Consider the following 20,527-nt stretch of genomic DNA (forward strand, 5'->3'; position numbering starts at 1 on the left):
GTTAAACTTTCATTATATTCGTAATAATGTGGCAATATATCTTCGTTTGGTCTGCGCATTTTTTTATATTTTTTAAATTTAAATAATATTGAACAATGAATTTATATTCGAACGGTTTAACATTTATAATCTTATTATTATAAATGTCAACATATTATATTCAAATAACCATTTTTTTATGTATTAGTATACATATAATATCTATACTAGCAAGTATTTTGTATTATATTACTTGTATATTTGTATAATGTGTAGCATAATGGGAATCTTCAAATTTATTTACTTTTTGCAATTATTTTTCCAATAGACAGATTAAATATACATATACATATACTATTGGTCGCTAGGCATGGAGTGCTTAATTCCTGATACGTTATGTATATCGTAAAAATATTGCGAGATTACGATTCGATAACAATTTAGACTGTCGATAGATCAAATATTTTCCTAATCGATTCCTTAACGATTACGATTCGTTAAAAAGATTGTAGTTCGTAATAATCATAGAGATATAAAAACAAAGTCTGTGAGCGAGCTGAGAAGATAATATAGAAATAGAAAGAGAACGCTATATAAAGATCTTTTCTTATTTGTATAACACATGCTTATTCGTACAGTAAATATGTAAGTGTAAAGTAACACCGATCAACGAGCAGCGTCGTGTGCATACTTAATTAGAGGACATAGAAAGAAAGCAGAAGTCTCTATGCAGCGTTCTTTTTCTATAGATATATCGCATCCACTTACACGATAACATGACTCAGGTACTCCATCTTTGTATCTCTATGGTAATAACGCGTTAAATATAATTCTAAAATACATCGTTCCATATTTAGGTTAAATAAAATACACTTATATTCGTAGCATTATGTCTATTTTCTATATCACTTTATAACAATCATTATATATACATGAATGTTCCTGATATACATATATGTACGTATATACAAACACGTCTCTCGATATAGAAAAATAGGAGAATGAAATTACATTTGGATTACGTTAATGAAATGGATCCACCGTTTGATAATTATATATCTAGTCGTTAAGGGACCAAAAGGAATCGTTATGTTTGTTTTCTCATTAGCAAATATTTACGTTTTCCTTCTTGAAAAATCTGATTGATACCATACAGAGAGATAGTTATTCTCCATTTTTCTTCCGCCGATCAATACCACGGAAATTGTCGAAAATGTTCACCTTATTTTATTATGTTCACACGTCGAGCTTCTTAACGTGTTAAAGTAGCCAAAAATTTCCTATTATACGATTCAAATCCTAAGCTGTGCTGTTCAAGTTCCAAACAGAAACCCGCCACCTGTATTCTGACCTTTTTATTGGTCAAGCGATTTTAATGTTGTTTCAATCGGAAATATGCCAATCACAATCGACAAGCGATAAGAAATAAATATCAGCCACTTTCTCTATGTGATGGCTTTCATGACATTGACACCCATCGATTGCTAGGATTCTATGCCAAGTTTCCTATATGTTTCCCTGTCTACCGTAACTAATCTGCCTTCCACGCTCGAACAGTCCAATTCGATACAATGTAACCTGGCACCCCATTCACAGTGGCTCTGATCGTCTTGGCGGTAGTATTTGATCTGCAGACAAGTAGTCAGGTAACCGGAACCCAAGACACGCATGGCTATTGGCAATTCTTCACGATGACCACGAGCACTCGCCGGTATACCCTTTGTGCTGTGATAAGCACTGTAAGCACAGGCTGTCCCGTCTCGTGCACGTTCAATCGTTTCCACTTGTTTCCCTCCTATGCTCAGGGACCTATAAATTTTAAGATTATTATTTAGGTAAGTTTATGATTATTATTTAGCAAATTATGTCTAAAATTAAAATTACTACTATATACGACTATTATAATTTATTAAAATTAGTGGAATATGATAAAAACAAAACAAAAGATATTGAACATTATAATGTCTACTGTGATATTATTACAGGTGATCTACATACATCTCATGAAGCAGTGATGTGATCTAGTACAGGGACGTATTATGGTTAACTAAGAATCGCAGTGGTGTAAGTCATTGTCAGTTTTTATAAAATAATGTTCTGCGTTTATTGTTATAGAAAATATCTCGCTATGATATGTAACAAAAAGATTAGATAGGTACTGTACAAAATTATTCATTTTAATATTTAGTAGGTAAAACAGTTTTCCATTCTTCCCATTATATTCATAAAAATATGAATTTATATTAATATTCGCAGTTTAGTCATGATATTCAGATTTAACAGAGGCTTATGTTTTTTCTGTTCGTAAAAACTAGAGTTTTCATTAAAGTTGTGCTACTATCAGCTTACAGGATTGTTGAAATAACAACCCAGAACATTAAGATCGCAGTCACAAGATCGTACAACTCAAATCAAGTTCTCTAAAGTGATGGAACATGCCTTAAATCTCGGAGAACTTATAGTACTCTGAAGAGCCTCAAGAGCGGAGCCTTATTGATAATATAATCGCAGAATTTACATTAGGTTGTTATTACATGCACAAGTTATTCGTTCCAGTTACGCTAGTTTGTAGCTGCATACGTAGTACCATAACTTTATTTTCTCCACTATCTCCATAAATAAATCTCGTTTGCATATTAACGAAGTCTCATCTAATAATCACTTTAGAAATATTCATAAATTTGTTCGTTAACTCGTAACGATCACTTGATGCGTGTTATAACATACGCTATTTGGATATTATTGTAAGCAAATAAGCAATTTACATTTCCACGTTATCCGCTTGCTTTTTGTACTTTTCTTTTGTAATCTGCATTTTACATTTTAATCTTCTACGTCGTTAATCTTCTTCTTTTAAACGAACCTGTGTTTCCTAAATTGTAGGTAGCAGAGAAAGAGTAAGAGGGAGGGGGCGGCGGCGGTGAGAAACGCTCGTTAGGTTCCACGGAAAAAGGAAAACAAGCAAAAGGTTCTGGCTTCAAGGCTTTGACAAACAGGACAATTTGAAAGTCTACCGAAAGGTTAATCGAATCGGACGCTCTTTAGTTTCAATTGTATCCATGCATCGAAGCAAGTCTGATTCATTGATCGCAAATCGATAGACGCGATTCACGTTGATGGCAGGCGATGTTACAGAATCGTACTTTAAATTCATTTGCATCTTCAGCCGGCTAGTATTGGAGTATATTCTGAATCTCGTTTCCGGTATCTATTGTGCACCATCTGGCACGTATCGCGGAGCCGCAATCATTTACAAAATAGTCGCGACATCCCGACATGTTGCAAATTGCTGAATTTTAACTTCGTCCCCATCCTTCCCTTCATATTCGTAACGATCCTCATTGTAGAAGACGTATTGTAATGAAATAGGATGGAATTTATTTTAATGGGTTCGTGATTTGGATAAACAGACGATCAAATGAATTGAGCGTAAGAAACACAAATATCAGGATATAAAAGGAATAGATTGAGCAATATTATCGTTAAATGTAATTGAAACGATATTCCATTACATTCAGTTGAGATATTTGTCGAAACATTCATCATATTTGCTATTCATCAAACATATCGTTCTAGACTAACTAGAAGTTACTGAAAATAACTTTCTCCCACTAAATATGAATATTTTTATAGCGGTACTTCCGTTTTATGTTCCATCTATGAAATTACATCTCCTAAAATGACGCCCATATAAAATAAATATCGCCTCTATAGAGTTTCCAATATCGTCGGTGAACTTTAGTATTTTATGCACAAATTTACATTCGAGTCTTCGTGTATAATCTTCAATTTCAATGCGTTTTATCCTTTCTAATCGATCGACAATCGATCCTAAGTGTATCCGCTTATAAATGAATCGGTACAAACGTAAAGTTTCGACAGAGCTACAAATAAAAGGAGGAAGTTATTTCAAGCGTTTCGTTAAGCGTTCCTTTGCTAAATACGTAATCGGCTAGTAGAAAATGCATTTTTGCATTGGCGTATCGGATAAATTTTCGCTGTTCAACGAAAACAATACGTGCGTGCGTTTCTATAAATAGTAAATTCATATAGTGTATGCTTTAAATATTAATACATTCCGCATAGTAACCGCGGTGTAACTTGGCTTCACTTCAAGCCTTGTCGTATATTTTTAGTGTTTTGCAGGAGCAAATGATCCCTACGCGTATCAATGTCGAGCATCATTCACGTGTTAGAAATGAGTTCTCGTGACGCAGAAGCATATACATATAATGTATAATTATTTGGTAATGCGAAGCCAACCAGCGTCAGAGATTTTGCTTGCTGTTTAAATAGTTCAAATTATAGTCCTTGATATAGCGTTCTATGAGGGAGGAAATTGGAACAGAAAATCGTTGTTCAACAAGCGTAATACTTTCTCTTACTTCCTTTTGTATATTTCAAAAAAAGAATATAAGGAAGAGGAAGGAAATTTATATTCATTTATTCGATACATAAAACGAGTTAATTTGTCGCTCGAACCAGTAATAATTTACACCGAATAGTTCATGTTTATAGGGTTTATTAACTTCTTAAATAGACTATAACATATAACATTATGTTAAATATAATAACATTGGTTTCAAAAATACTTTGTCGCATTTATACGAATTTTGTTTCGTAAGCAAATACAAATCTGGTTATGAAGATTTAATCTTCTGGTTCAGAAAGACTTTCCCATTGGGAAATGACCCAGTTATACAATAGTTAAGTATAAAAGTTAAATATCGGTTTAATATTGCGTCCATCATCATAATAGTTTGCTCTGTTTCAGTTGGAAATACAGAGACTCGAAAATTGGAAAAGTGATTCGAGCACGAGAAATCTTGGCAATCGAAATTATAGCAGTTGATTCCACAGGTTCATTAAGATGGCACATATTATAAAATACAAATGGTAATTAAATTGGATTAAATTATTTCTACGAAACGACAGTCGGTGAATCGCTAGCTTGTTAAGAGAATTTTACTTTAGGGTCAATGAGTTTACGTATTGTTCAAACAAGTTTCATTACGTTAAACATTGTTCGTGACTATCGGTACTTTATACGCTTCGCTATTTCGTATATTTTCTGCATTCATTTGAGAAACATTTTTATTTTTTATTGTTAGAGTTTCTCTCTGCTTCTCCGAGCAATAGCATGGCTCGTGTTGTTCACTGTTCTGTCGATTTATATTCGAAAAACTATCGTCGAAACGCGCAGGAAATAGAATATAAAATATTTGTGATGTCAAAAAGTAAAATATTTTTTTTCTATAATTTATAAATCTAAAACAAAATACACCAAGTTTCAAATATACCACACTGTTGCCGAAGTTGTTAATATTACAATTATAGTTGCTATAGGATTTAAAAGAAAAATTCTTCAAATTGTTCTCCGGCTTTTATCGCAACCGTGCAACGTTCATGATGAAATTTATATACGTTTTTAAATTACAAATCAAATACACAATGTACTAAGTTTCAAATAATTAATTACATTAAAAGAGAAACTCAGTTTTCCGATAATGTCTCCCTATCGTACTCGCCTTTCCATCGCAATTATGCAATATTCCCCGTATAGTTAATATTTTCATATTAGAAGCGAAAAATGATACACGTGAAAAGTTAAACAAGTGAGATCGTAACCAGGATTATTATCAACAAAATTGCTATCAATTCCGGGGCAATGGGAATCGAGTCTTATTGCTTTGTGCCTTCGATCGCGATCACGCAATATTCAACGAGTAAAATTTACATTTTCGTATCAGTGATTAAAGGTACGGCACATAAAATCCTAAATAAATAAAACTGTAATGTAGATTACTGTTAAGATTATCCTTTGAATTACTATTACGAATTACTGTTATAAATTTAACCCTTATAAAGCTAATGGTGCAATACATCTCATAAATGGAACTGCGTATCGCATTTAAAGGATCACGACTGACCTAGATTTTTTCAAACGTATAAATGCAACATCCAGGGTAAGTTCATTAGAAATAGCACCCATACATAAACCAAAATTCGAATTTAAACAGGAAACTTACTCTCTTTTCTAGCTCTACTCCCATCGCTTCTGTACCTTCGATCGCAATCGTGCAATATTCATCTTCGAACTTGGATAATGTTAGCGTTCCTTTTCAGGTTACGAGGAATTCAGCAATTGCTTGAGTCAATACGGTCGTCGTCAGGATGTTCAAAGGCGTGCTCCTTAAACATTAAACGACCCAGAGGACTGTCTAAGCCCGTGACGAAATCGTAAACTCGAGATTCGCATTCCCAGCACGTCGCTTTTCGATATTACTCGTAAAGAACCAAAGCACGCATGGTCGTTGGTCGTAAAAATAAAGAGCACGAAGAAATTTTTGGTGCAATACATTCGGGTCGTCGTCGTCATCGTCGTCGTCGTCGTCGTTGATCAATCGCAATCGCGGAATCGTTTTAGCGAAATAACCGACGGATATATCGATGTAGATACCTTATAAAGAAGCTTTTCGATGGCAAATTACGAATAATACCTAGAGGCGTATCCACGTTCGATCGATACGATTCTATCGCCGTTCGTGAAAAATGTAACGAGTCCTAGATCGTAAGCAGTGTGCAGACTTCTTTGTTCGTTTCTCTCCTCTCGATTCAACGTAGAACATCCAATTTTCCCGATTAATCCCTCTCGAGAGTTTTTTTGCTTGGAAACAACGGCCTACCATGACGAGCACTTCTTAATTTAGAAGAAGAAGAATCGCGTCTCTACGAGATTTCTTTCATTGGATGTTCGCGGAGTATTGCGAACGATTTTTGGTATTTTCGGGAGATTTTTGTGAGAATATTAGATTGCTGGGAAAATTCCTGGCGAAAGATTAAGAAAGATTTAATTAGAATGAAACGCGAGGAAAGATTCCGCTAAAATTAGAGTTTTTGATATCCGTCACTTCAGCAGTCTGTTCTTGTCCTTCTCGTCTTATCGGGTAATGAGTTTCTTCGAATGATTTTTACAGACTGCCGGAGTATTTCGTTTCTTGTTTACGTCCTTCGAACGAATCCTGTAGAGACTACAAGAAAATAACGAGGCTGTATACTATATTTAGCTCACGAGACGAGACGCTGTATATAGATAAAGTTAAATTAGTTGTCGATCGATACGTAGATATTTTTCTTTGCCAAAGATTACGATATCGTAAGAGACCATAGAGTCTTTTTAGCAGCCACGAAACCTTGGTAACCACTGTGTTTTACTATCGACAGAGTTTCCCCGATTTCTCTTATCCTGGAGGAAAACCGAGGTGGTACGGCTCAAAGGAAATGACCAAGAACGATTGTTGGTGGAAGTTGGAAAAGGAACGCGTGGCAGCGATAAGGGTGGAGATACGTTGGACTGATAGCAGGCAACGAGGTAAAAATTTCTCCGTTTCACTCGAGACATGCAACGGTAAGCCATTCTCTGCATTAAATACTAAAAGTAGATATTTCTGGTTGATTTTTAACGATGAAAGCTCCGTCCGTGATCGATTCGCCGCGATTCGAAAGCACGATTCGAGTGTTCTCGTCGTACGCTAACTAATTCAGAGTTTCGCGTGCAAGCAAAATTTCCTCAAGACGAAATCGAACAAAATCTAGCCAGAGTCTCCACTTTAACGATCGTGATACCGTTCCGTTCGATCCTTAGACACGCAGTGGATTTGGCCTGCTTTGATCTCGGATGATCATCTGGTAGACACTTCGCTTCCTTTTTGCCTCAGTGACGAGAGTTAAAAAAAAACACCAACAACGAGAAGAGAAGTTCCGTCGCATTGAAAATAATCCCTCTGACAAACTCGCCAACAGCGGAAACGGCTTTTCTGCTTCTCTATTCAGGAAATTCTTTGTTCGTCGTACCTCGTTTTCTTTTTCGATACAGGCCAATTTTGTTCGGTTCGCGGAACGAAACACAGAGTGTTCATTTAACGCGCTTAAATTCGTATTGTACATTTGTAACCGACTTTGTAAACGGAATTAGAAAGTTACGATATACATCACGCGCCAGATAAGATCCTCCGAGGTGTAGGAGCGTTCGATTTAAAGTAGAACTATCTGGCTCTGTTAGCTTTCCATCCACGCGCGCGTTTCCCCCGGAAATCGACTCCGCCGAATAAAGTGCATGCATACGTATCAGGCGAGAGAGAGAGAGAGAGAGAGAAAGAGAGAGAGAGAGAGAGAGAGAGAGAGGGAGCGAATCCCAAAGCGACGACTTTGATAGATCACGTGCAATTTTCGGAAGAAATATATTTTCACTTCACCAGCGGAAAACATCTTGCTCGTAATTCGACGCGCTTTTCCGTTTCGATTGCGCCACTAACATTCCGAATACGCCACCAAGATCAGACTTTAATTAATTCGTCCAACTGTTTCGCGGTTATGAGGTTTACTAGTCGCGACCTAAATCGTTGGCACGCTATTACCTAGACTGTATTGGATCTTCAGCAATTGACTCTGCTTTATGCTATTCGATTGTGGCAGTACTATACTGAAAGCTTATTGCTCGTGTAGAAAGCAATTAAATGGACACTGTTTCGGGTCGATTAAGTGGACAGAGACTGGAACATTCTGTCCGATATTGCATCAATTTAACACGATGTTACGTTGAAAATCCAACTTTCTATGCTGAGATTACCTACCGCGCGTATTATACTTGTTGTTCGAAATTTATGTGATTCAAAGGGCTACGCGAAAAAGTAGGACAATAAGTTTCCCAACCCTGGAACGTCTCCCTTGGCATTATACCGCGTTTTATAAGCCACGTTTTCTCATTCCGTTTTTATAGGCAGACGCGGTATTATTCAGCATACTCATTATACGTGTATTTCATCCAAGATTATTTTACTTATAGTTATCATCTATTAATCTGTTATAAAACTATTGTATATAAAGAAGCTCGCGGAAGTACACTTGTCGAACACTTGTAAAAAATCTTTCACTAATATATATTATCTCGTAACTTCTGTTTACATTTTCATATTGGTTCCAAATTTCATCAATATGATCACGACGATCGTGTCTCGTTACAGAGCTAATAAAGTTTCCAATTGTTTTATGTAACACACACTCTACACGTGTAAAAGCTTCCTATGGTGAGCGTTGAAATATTTTCGTGATCCATCGTATATCAAAATCTTTATGTTACTATTTGTTACTATTTGTCCAGAAGAATGAATCTGTTTGCAAAACTGTTGCCAGAAATAATAACCAAAATTCCAACGTAGATTTCCTGTTTTTTTTTCTTCCTTTTTTTTTCCAGTTTTCAAACAGAGATTGAATCAGCAAAAACCCTACAGCTCTTTCAAATCAAATTGTAGCCGCGTTCGATAGTTCGTGGGATAATTGGCTGCACGTACTTAAATCGATCGGACAACACGAATCTCCGACAAAAATGGTTCCCAATTAGCGAATTTGGCGGCGGAGCGCGAATCTGAGAGAGAGACAGAAATAAAGAGAGGCGAGAGGAAAAAGCCAATGGGACGAAGCTTCCCTTTTAAAAGGCGATCCGTCTGTAAAACAAAAAGCCATTCGCAATCTTGTATTTTTAGTCTCTTTACTTTCTTTCTTTTTCCTCCTCGCCTCTTTCCTCTCTTCTTCTTCTTCGTTTACTCTCCTCTTCCTTGCTGTGTTCGCGAAATAAAGTAGGAACAGTCGGCATTGAAACAGGCGAGATGAAAGGGAGACCTTCGAAAAATAGGCACGTTTGTTCGGGTGGAAATTTGCGACAAAAGTTTCGATAGCGGCCCACCAAGGATACACGCTGTTAATCGAACTTCTAAGCAGTGCCGACAGTTGCACTTTCCGCAGGGATGCGATTTCCTAACAAAGACTCGCGAAAATCGCTGACTCACGTCGACGATAAATAGAGACGATCCCCTGTACAAATACTTGCAACGCCACACTCAGCGGTTCGCGTTAGGTAAATCGAGAATTTGACGAATGTATCTTACTTTATGTTTAAAAGGGAACACGATTTACATGACTTCAGGGCTAAATATAGTTACGAATAATTATACTTGAGTAATCATACCTGAAGGTTTAATTATTACGTGATTTAAATATTAAAACGGCTAAAAAAAGAATTTACTCTGTTTCGCATGCGACCATACGTATCGTGGTATTTGCGTGTCAATTAATCAGATGCATGCGAAATTTTCTATCTTTTAGCACGTTCCACTGCCCCATGACTCACGTTATGGGTCAACGTAATTCCCAGTTATGATACATGTATATCGCTTTTCTAAAGCGCATTTTCGTCCTCCGACTATGAACGCGGTTAACACGTAATTATTTTTACGCAACTACAAGAATTTAGTAGCGTGAGAATAAAACGCGAGGCTTGATAAAAATATATTTCGTTTAAAAAGAACATGAATATGCAAACGTGCTGCTTTGTAATTTACGTCGTACGCGATACGAATTTGAAAATAGGAATGCACAGAATTACACGATAGAATGAATTATTATGAAGAAGTTAACGAAACTCGGATGAAATTGGGATAAAGTTCGTAGAAGACTTCTGTTTGACCCATTTGACGTTCCCTTTTCCTTCTGTTTTACATCGATTAACCGATGTCATGGACCACATGGAAGTAAGCTGTTGTTCTAGTTCTACCAGTCTATAGTACTTTTGAAAGTGGAATATTTTTTATTCCGTGACCCGGTTTCTTGCACCGTTGTATATCGCTGTCAGGCCAGTGTGTCTTTACACTACCTCGCTACCAGATCTTTTTTCCATGCATCCACCTTATAAATACGTGATTCTCCTAAATTTCCTCGCAAGACGCGTTTTATAGATTTAATCAACGTTCCAAACGTTTTCTACCTAGCGATCCGTTTGCAGAGGAATTGCCAATTCTTTTAATCAGACGCTGCATTCGCCTTAAGAATATATCGTCGTATCGACAAAGATCGATCACTTCTTGTAAAGAATCAATCGGTTTTCATTAATTTGTATAGCTATTGAATCTCAATTTGAACTTGACGACATTTGTACGGACCCGAAAGATATAGTTATTAAGACCAGCGATATTTTAATATCTTCGATGCTGTAACATAATGACGACGAATATTTTGAAAATTTCGGAAGAGGCGAGAAAACGCACGTTTAGCTGCGAAACTAAAAATACAGACAATTTTGCCGATGTAAGATCGATTGACTACGTCTCGAATCCTAAAATTGCTTCTCTGTAAAAATTATAAAATGTGACTTATCGTGCTCTTCTTTTACAATCTTCGAACATAATTTGCGCGTATAACGATGCTAACGAACGCATTAAGAATTAGAATCGAACGTGTATTGCGAATGTATTATGTATATGTGTGTTATATTATACTCCGTAGTAGTGTTTCTCAGGTGGATGCAGGCTTTGTGATCGTCTGACTTATCAGTCTCGTTACTACTGATCTTCGTTCACGGCTCCGCTCGCTAGAAATAACATATTTATGTACAGTTGGTTTCACGACAATATTGTAATATTTATTTCGTCACGTTTCACTTTTATGAAGCGGTGTGTGTACGTGACTTGTTCGACTTTGGCAAAGTCAACTCGAAACTTTCGATCGTTAAAACGTTATTAGTTAGTCATTCGTGAAATGATTTACTAAGCACACGTAGTACCGCAGGTTCTTATACGCTGTTGCAAATAATTAGAGAAATACCTTTGTTCGATAAGTAGGCTGAAGAGAAAGTTGATGAGTAGCTACGAATTGCTAGCTCGATATCGTAAAAGTTTTAACTGCTTCTGCAAGTTCAATGGTTAACAAATGCCTGTTTTGTTCCTCGCTTGTTTTTTTCCGAGCATTTCCAACGATTTAAGTCGTAATACACATAATACGTTCATGAAAAGTTCCTATAAGTGTTCAGATACGTTCGTGAGCCACGGTATATAGCGCAGAATTTTACATTTTATGGCACATTGTCACACGATACTCTTGAATTGCTACCTAGAGCAGTAATGGAATTTTTAATTAGCCAGATGTTTCTGCAGAAACCAAGTCAATGAATAAATCATTTTTATCAGAATCTTTCCAGTGTTCTTTAAATAATATACGTGTGAATTATCGCGTGGAGTAACGGTTCAAATTGTCAAATATAAGTTACTCGAACTTCTCGTGAGCATTCCATGAAGATGCCTGTTTCAAAATTCAAATCCTCTGAGCCATCGTGAAAAAAAAATGGGGATACACAGGTATGAAAAATGTTGAATATCCGACCTATACGGTAGAACCTAATTTTTACGAATTCTATTTACTCGAGCGCAATTTTAATGAGTGCACGGTTAAATGAACTCTTGCTGGTTGAATCCACTTACTTTAATACAAATTCTTAATATATGAATTCCAAGCATATAAGCTATTTTTAATGACGCATTTTTATAAATCGTATAACAAAATCTATCGGCAGATCGCACATGTTTATACAATTACGTTAAACTAAAAGATGTAAAAGTGACGAATAACGTAGAATTCAGTTTAATATGAACAAGATGTATCCAATAATCGACGAAAATATATAAAATATCTAAAGCAAAGTCTACTCCTTTTAATATTTAGTTGCTGGAACTTCCCGTCCAGGTTCTATTTCCTTACTTGTCTTCATAAAAATATGAAGTCGTTGTAACATACACAACACGTAAATCTACGGTCTATCTGTCAGCGTGCAAAGTTTCAACTAGACTGCAACCAGCTGAACCTCGTTTCTTGTCAGTCATTCCCAATAGATGGACACGCAAAATTTCCATTCCTATGATATTAGCCAGCGAATGCAAAGATAAATCAAGCGCTGTAACGTCGCATAAATGAAAGAAGAAAAAGAGAGAAAATGAAGGTAGTAGAGTAAATTTTCAATCCGAGATATTAATTGGAGCAAGGAAAAGTTGCGGCAAAATTATTTTCAGAGCGGCTCTTTCGAGCGGTAAATTTAAACTTATCCGACGTGGAAAGTGGCCTTCTCGCATAGGTGATGAAAAATAGTTGGAACAGACGCCTGTACAGATAACGTCTCGCTCTTTCTCGAGGATTTTGTAAATAAGCTTTTTCCCCAACCAACGTGTATATCCCTTTTTCCATCGTTTGCGCAACCAGTGCAGTGCCTTTGCAGCGACCGCCGCTGAATGTTTATTGACGCGAGTCACGAGCATTCACAGTTATCGAGAATCCGATCGTGCTTTTGCCAGAAACGAAAACTTTCGATAAGTTTGTACATGTACGTAAAGATTAAAGTCCTCGGCCGTGGCAAAACGTAACGCAGGTAATCAACTTTCAAAGGTCGAGTGTTATTGGGAATATTGAACCTGCCAGACAGGAGAGAAGAAGATACAGTCGCGCCGACTCGATGTAACTGTTCGTACCGATATATCGACGGATTTCCCAGGCATTTTATCGTCTCGTAGAATAGCTGTTGGCGTTCCCAAAACGAAAAATCCTACACGAAAAATTCCAACGTTGGTGGATGTAAATTTTGGAATTTTCCAAAGTTTCTCGCTGGTGGAAATTGTTAAAACGTAAATGACGCGGATGATATGGCTTTTTTCGTATTTTCGCGTGGTACACGTCGTATTTATTCCTAAACACGGTGTACAAATAACTCATTTTCTCGATGTTCTTCGTATTTCAATGTCTTTACTTTTATTCCTTCTTGTATCATTCTTTATTTTCCGTCGTACTGTGTTCGATATAATAATTCGTTTTGCAGCTGACAGATTGGAAAGATATTATAAATGGTTTGTCTTTCTCTTTATACTGAATTCAAATATCGATCAAATTTTGTTTATTTATGAAACGAACATCCAACTACGAGATCTAAGCTAATAATAATACAATAACTGTCACGGTGATAATGTGAGTGAAATAAGACACTACAATTTTATACTCCGAATCTCGAATAGTCTTCTTCGTATTTTTATTTCTTCCGTCAAGTTTCGAAACTCGGTAGCAAAGGAACGCAGTACGCATATAATAATTAGAGTACTCGCTAATTAATCTAACTCACGTAAAGTTTACCGCTATATTGCGTGATTCGGATTAATCAAGTATACGACCCTTAAGACAGTGAAAATTCTACACGAATTTCGAAGACAACGAAATTGAGATGTAGATCGTATTCACGGAATAAATATCCGTTTGCCCTTTATCCGAGTGATGCACATTTCTGTTAAATTTGCAAATAACATATTCATGAAGAAAATGGGATATTTTTCTCTTACACAAGCCACAAAAATAATGGATGAGAATGGATTATAAATGTTTGCTATCGAATGACAAAACGAACGATATAGCCCGAAACAAAGGACAGAACATTTTTACAAATACTAGGAAACACTGGAGGGCAAGACAGGAAATCCCAATTTCGCATTGATCGTGGGGCAATTTACAGTATAATTTGCTGGATAGAATGTACTCATTTAAAACTCTGTATCGAACATTTGTATAACGGTATTAATATTTCCTTTCAAAATATTACATTCGAGAATGGCAGTAAATAAATGTATACATTCAAAGCTATGTCGTTAATGGCAAGAGGAACGTAATAAATTTATACAGAGGCTCACGAAAATATTTTATATATCGATATGTAGAATTAGCGTGTACGTTATTGTGCATATTAGTACGTACCTGTACTGTAAATATATATTTAATAAAAAAAAATTAGCGTACGCTATGAATAGCTATCTTAAGCATGTAATAATTGAGGCTTATTAACGTAATTGACAATTGACCGTTTAAATATTTTTGTGATCCAACTGTATGAAACGTATATTTGCGTTAAATATCTCGTAGCTGTTACATCCGTTTTTAAACTTGTCTCAGACTTTACCAATATAATTATGATAGTCTGGCCTCATTACCGTGCTAATTAAATTTCAAAATGTTTCGCATAACACGCATAGTATATATTCGTCAGAGATTTCTACAAATATTTGGATATCGTTAATAATAACAAGAACATAACGAATTCACTCAAAATTCTATCAATTATTATTCATATTGCGATGGAGACTCGGTTATGTTGCGCATTATCCGGGCTGCTTCGAACCACCTTACTTACTATAACTTACTTATTATAACTTAGTTACTGTAAAATAATCAGATATTGCGGAAGCAGTTAATCAAACTTTCAAGCTATTAAATAACGAATCGAGCCTAATTGCATGTAGAATATTACAAAATTTCAAATGTTTTCTATGATTTTGTTATAGGATTTATGAACATTAATAGAATTCTTGCGTATTATCCGAGATAGACCCGGTCCACGTCACGTCAGCTAAACGAGCTTCTACTGTATAATTATGCGATAAATAACGGAATTTCTGATTCCTAAATAACACGCGAGTTTACAATCGACCAACAACGAATGGAGTGATTTCGTGCATAAAAAGAATGACAGTTGCATTTTCCGAAGGACTCGATTTCCTGGTACCGCGTTCGTTTCCTCACCGTCTAATTGGCCATGGTTGTTTAAATATTATCCACGCGAAACCCGTGCTCGTTCACTAGCATCAGCAACACTCTGCATATCGTAATTGCCAAGTAATTTTAGCTGCTATTCGTGTTACGAGCGACGGTTCATTTTCCAACCCTGTGCGAGCCGGAGACCGGGCGCCGCAATATAACGCCAGTCGATATTTCAACCGGTCGTGTATGATTACTTTCGTCTTTTGACGTGTCTATTTCGTAACGAAAATGTATCGTTACGAAAACACGATACATCCAGATTCGATCGAAATTATTTATCATCAGTCCGCCTGCCAGACGAACCAATGAAATTTTCATCGATTCTACCCTCGTCCTACATCAAACTTCGAAACTTTGCGAAGTGCGTGCGTGCATACATATGTAGATGGTTTTCAGGGAAATTTCGAAACAGTGACTCTCTAATTTTCGAATTTCTACAAATTTTCTAATCTAACGCAATTTCTCTAATCCTACTTCCAAGATATTTCCTCGATGCGCCTGAACAAACTACGGTACACAGTTTGATATTCGTGGTAGCTTTAATAAATGCATCTCTCCAGGAGACCTCGGGAAAAGTGTCTTCTTTCGAATTTAGGTAAACTTTTTAGTCCAATGATCGTCCTTCCATCGTAGTTGCGAGATCCTTTTTCCTAGATGATTTAAGGAAAATAAGTGTGCAATGCACAGTTCGATACTTAAATATAGCGTTGATAACAATTTTAAGAGGTGCGCCGTTTAGATAAACTTCCAAAAAGATATAATAATTTCTACGATTTTCTTCTTGTTGTTGGGTGGGTTTTAGGTCGTTTAGTAACGTCGTTTCGCATCTTTTTACGGCATTCGTACTTTCACAGCTCTCGCCAGTGAAAATCTCGTTAAATATCCAGCGAACCGTATGTCAAATATCAGAGTCCAATTGTTTCAGTAGCATTAACCGTACCGATGATCGTAATCGATTTGTAACTTTTACAGTTCAAGGCAATTACTGCGATATGTATACGTGTCGTTTCAGTAAGTACGTAGTGGTAACACCTGCTTTACTCTCACCACATTTCTGACACAGTTGCGCCTATATACTTACATCAAAGTACAACGTTCTGTATCCCTTTTTCCATATATTTACAGACATGGTAATCCCAATTTGTCCTTAGACCCTAATTCGATACTTTTGGTCGTAGCCTTCTTGTATTACGCTGTTCTTCGTGAATAAGAGCGTTCGACACTGGCCCTAAACATTTATTTTGCAAGCATTTTCAGTTACGAACGTTCTTTGGATAGACACTCGACCGTCGACAGACCTGGGCAGCTGCAGAACTTAATCCGTTACTTCTTGACGTGTTTCCTACCCCTTCGGGTACATGTATCTCCTACAACCCTTCTCAATATCTTTCGTTTGTTTTTCAAGTACCTTTTATCAAATATTCCTGACTCTTCGTTTTCGTTTCAACGAAGTAATATCATTTAGTCTTTGTTCTCGCATATAGTCATACGTATATATACTTAGATATCGAAAAATACGAATATATTAGATATCCTTGGATAACAATATATACAGCATGCATTGGATTGTAACATAAGTTTGTTCTGTTTTTATGTATACTATATATAAACGGAGAATATGGAACGAACGTATATCGCAAGCTTAATAAAAATGAATTGTTCAACGGATTAAACAATACAGATGCATGCAAGGGGAACGAAGTTTTTGAAATTTTAAAACGAAGAGTTAAATATTAAAAGAAATTATAAAATAAGAAACTGAAAAGAATGACTAATAGTTCGCGAATTACTGCTGGAATAGATGAAGATAAAAACGAGCATTTATCTCGAAGCATATCTCTTTCGCCAATTCTTCTTGTAAAAGATCTTCTATATCTTTCACAAATGTTATGTCTCACGTCGTGCTCTACTATTCGAGCAAGAAATCTGCTCTTTCTGCTCGGAAAAAGAATTATAAGAAGCATTTTACAATCACGTTTATAAAACTGATGTTCTTTTCAGGCAAACTATCAGGGGGTTAAATCATCCCGACAAAGTGATCCGGAGATATCGAACGTCGAACAGTGGGGAACGAGGCTTTCATATCCAGACGTTTGTCATCGTGCTCGGTTATTTCCTATATCATGGCCAACAAAAGACTATTAGTATGCCGTGCACAGTGACACCTCATGGTCCTTAATCCTCGATGGAACCCATCCGTGAATTAAAAGTTATCGTTGATCGACGATCCTCCTGATCCAGTTAAGCCGCGGAGAGTGTCGTTTAGAAACTCTCCGGTTGTAATTATTCGGAACGGTATCCACAGAAGCGATTCTTCCTCTTCTTTTCTCATTCTTCCGTCGACGAGGTCCTGAGAATCGCTAAATGGAGATTGATCTTTCCTAATGTCGTTTTTCTGCGCTCTTAAAATCGCTCGTCGCGACTATAAAGCATATAACGTTTTATAAGGTCAGAAGGATCGTATTTTATAATTCTCACTCTTGCGTTAAAGTATCCCGGTTGATCCAGCGAAGGAAACACGGTCAATCCTCGAGGGCTCGAGCGAAAATGTATGATCCTTGTCGAACACTAATTTTACACGTCCGTTTCACTGGTACCATGCAATTCTTAACACATTTACAAGTTGATTAACGAAGAAGTTTCTTATAAATCTACACGATCCTTTCTCATCTTTAACGTATAATATGGTGTACGTCATTGGTTGGAGAAATTTCATTGAAAGGAGAATATCGTTCACCATCGCAACAATGCCGTGTCTTATAATGGAATTAGGAACAATAAAAACCAATACGAAGAGAGATTATTTCGTCCAGAAATAGAAAACATATGATAGGATGTTCTATTTTTAAAGGCTGGCAGAATTTATATTATACCATTATTATATCGTAACATCTTAAAGCATATAGAAATGTGGAACACGATTACAAGAAGTGTTCCAATAAATGCTACTTTCGTTCAAGAAACGCGTAATCCTGAACACGCGTGTAATTGAAGTATCGTAAGTGTGTATGAAACATTAAGGACGATTATAGAAGAGACATATTATAGGAAAAACATTAACGACGATAGTATAGTACTGCATCGATATCGTGTTGTTTGAAAGATATGTGCGTACGGTATTCTAAACGTGTTATTGCGTATATACATTGAAATGTACACATCTATCGAGAACTACGCGCATCCACGAGCATTTGTAATAACGCTCGTAGGTTGGGCGGGTTCGATCCCTCAGAAAGGACGTGCATATATCATTTTTACTACTTTCAGCCTATAATTCACGTTCTCCGACGCATGTCGAAAATAGGTGTAATCTTTTTCTGCGAACCGTTTCGCGCGTTGAGTTTATCGGATGGACGTAAAAGTTCAGTATTGGTACGTTTGTTCTCTTAAAAGCAATGGTACACAAAATGGGAATTTCTTTGATGATCGATGTATCGTAAACGAGCATTTTATCCAGTAGGTATCGTAAATGAGAGATCTAAAACTGTTTGCCAAGTATAAACTGGAAACTATAACGGCCACTGAAAATCGAGTTACGATTATAGTAGAAAGTCAGTAAACGGTATAATGTTTTAGTACGAAGGGTAAAAATGGTATTTAATTTACGATTAATAGGTAGTTTAAATATTAATAGAAATAATTAAAATAATAATTCATATGAAAAGGCTGAGGTTACAAGAAATACGTAAGATGAAAATATGCAATGCTGAACCTTTTAAAAAATGAAAACTACAATCTATGATCGCACAGTGAAATCAATATTTAGCGACAGGTAAGAATAACGCTCATCTATCAAGTACTATGTCTCAGAAATTTATCTGATCACGAATTTACGCGGTAAAATTAATATCTCGATCGCACCGGATAATACCAAAGTAAGATAATAATGACTGGCTGTCGAGTTTCTAATATCTTTAAAAAACTATAAATCCCTGAGCTGTGTTTCAGATATCCTTATTATTGCAATTGCAGCGATGAAATTACCGCTGGGTAAAAGGACCGTGTTATAAAACAGAGCCGCGGGATCAGATAAAAAGGAAACAGTGGTACACGGACATGCGAAAATAATAAACGGTGATCAAACACGAGGACGTGAAGAAATGATTGCTCTTAAGGAAAAAAGTGAAGATTAATTGAAGTAATATAATTGCTATCGTCACATTCACTGTACCCACTCTAATAATTGCGGTGGTTTGAAGCTGATGTCCAACCGATACGTGGCTTCGCAGCTTAGTTTCACTGTCTTCAGCTGTCGAAATCTCGCCGATGTCTCCATTTTACAGTAAACAGGACCTGCGGCCGGTTCGCGCCTTAGGGACAAGGTCACTCGAAAATGTCCATCAGCACCCATCTATCACCATAATTTAACTTTGGAGGAAAGATAAAAAGATACAGTGCAACGTCTTTTGAACGATCGATGCTTAAATAGATGTCCGTTTAAATCACGCGATATGACTATGCGCGTGGTACAATTGAAAAAATAGAAGTAAGATCTTTTCTGAAAATTTGAAAGGCAGAACTCTTGTAAAATTGGCGTACTCCGAAAGAACGTCGCAACAGGACAAACGAACGGTGCAACGTGCACGGTGGGCGTCGCGACGCTTACTGAACCGCAGCGTCGTAGACGTAACGCGATTCCGGCACGCGACGACGGCTTTGACTTTTCTGTTTTGTCTTTCAATCCCCGCACAGTGATCGCGTTCCCCTTTCCGATAATGAAGAGATTACTGCAACCAGGGTTAGCGTGTTTAACACGGTTCCTATATATATGTATAGCATTCGCATTGAAACCAATAATAGCGTTGAAGAAATGATAAAATGTACAATTAATTTCGATAGCGGTTGTAAACGAACTGTAAACGGGTTGGAAGAAATTTTACGCTTTGACCAACAATAATTGATACTGATATATTTCTACTTGTGCTTTTTTGTAATTAATGCGAATTGCTTCTCTTTGTATTAATATAAATAAGATGAAAGAATATTATTTTAGAAAAACTAAAATATTTAAAAAATGAATAAATATCATAAGTCGGATAGTTATGGTAATATATATGTATATGATTATGCTAAAAATATTAACAAATATACTTACGAA

The 20,527-nt window shown here is 36.4% G+C and overlaps 1 protein-coding gene and 1 long non-coding RNA gene across 3 annotated transcripts; one reads left to right on the forward strand and one right to left on the reverse strand.

Moving 5' to 3' along the window:
* Positions 1-301: 301 nt before the first annotated feature.
* On the reverse strand, positions 302-20,024 carry LOC100745470 (CB1 cannabinoid receptor-interacting protein 1-like). Its single transcript, XM_003493525.4, has 2 exons — positions 19,605-20,024; positions 302-1,788 (listed from the first exon to the last, which is right to left on the reverse strand). Exons 1-2 carry the CDS (start codon positions 19,778-19,780, stop codon positions 1,464-1,466), a joined length of 501 nt encoding a protein of 166 aa, XP_003493573.1. The 5' UTR covers positions 19,781-20,024; the 3' UTR covers positions 302-1,463.
* LOC105681534 lies at positions 1,678-4,850 on the forward strand. 2 transcript variants are annotated; one of them, XR_004462693.1, is made up of 4 exons: positions 1,678-1,814; positions 1,965-2,043; positions 2,324-2,502; positions 2,863-4,850. It is a non-coding gene; the product is annotated as an uncharacterized LOC105681534 (long non-coding RNA). The 2 variants fall into 2 exon arrangements; XR_001102684.3 differs by lacking the exon at positions 2,324-2,502.
* Positions 20,025-20,527: the final 503 nt, after the last annotated feature.

Source organism: Bombus impatiens, unplaced genomic scaffold, assembly GCF_000188095.3.
Source record: "Bombus impatiens unplaced genomic scaffold, BIMP_2.2 scf_1183, whole genome shotgun sequence".
NCBI classification, from domain to species: Eukaryota; Metazoa; Arthropoda; class Insecta; order Hymenoptera; family Apidae; genus Bombus; species Bombus impatiens.

Coding starts and splice junctions, on each gene's coding strand:
- LOC100745470 (XM_003493525.4), bottom strand. CDS start 19,780: ATGGGTGCTGATGGACATTTTCGAGTGACCTTGTCCCTAAGGCGCGAA. Junction 1,789..19,604: donor AAACCACCGCAATTATTAGA/GTGGGTACAGTG, acceptor TAAAATTTATAG/GTCCCTGAGCATAGGAGGGA.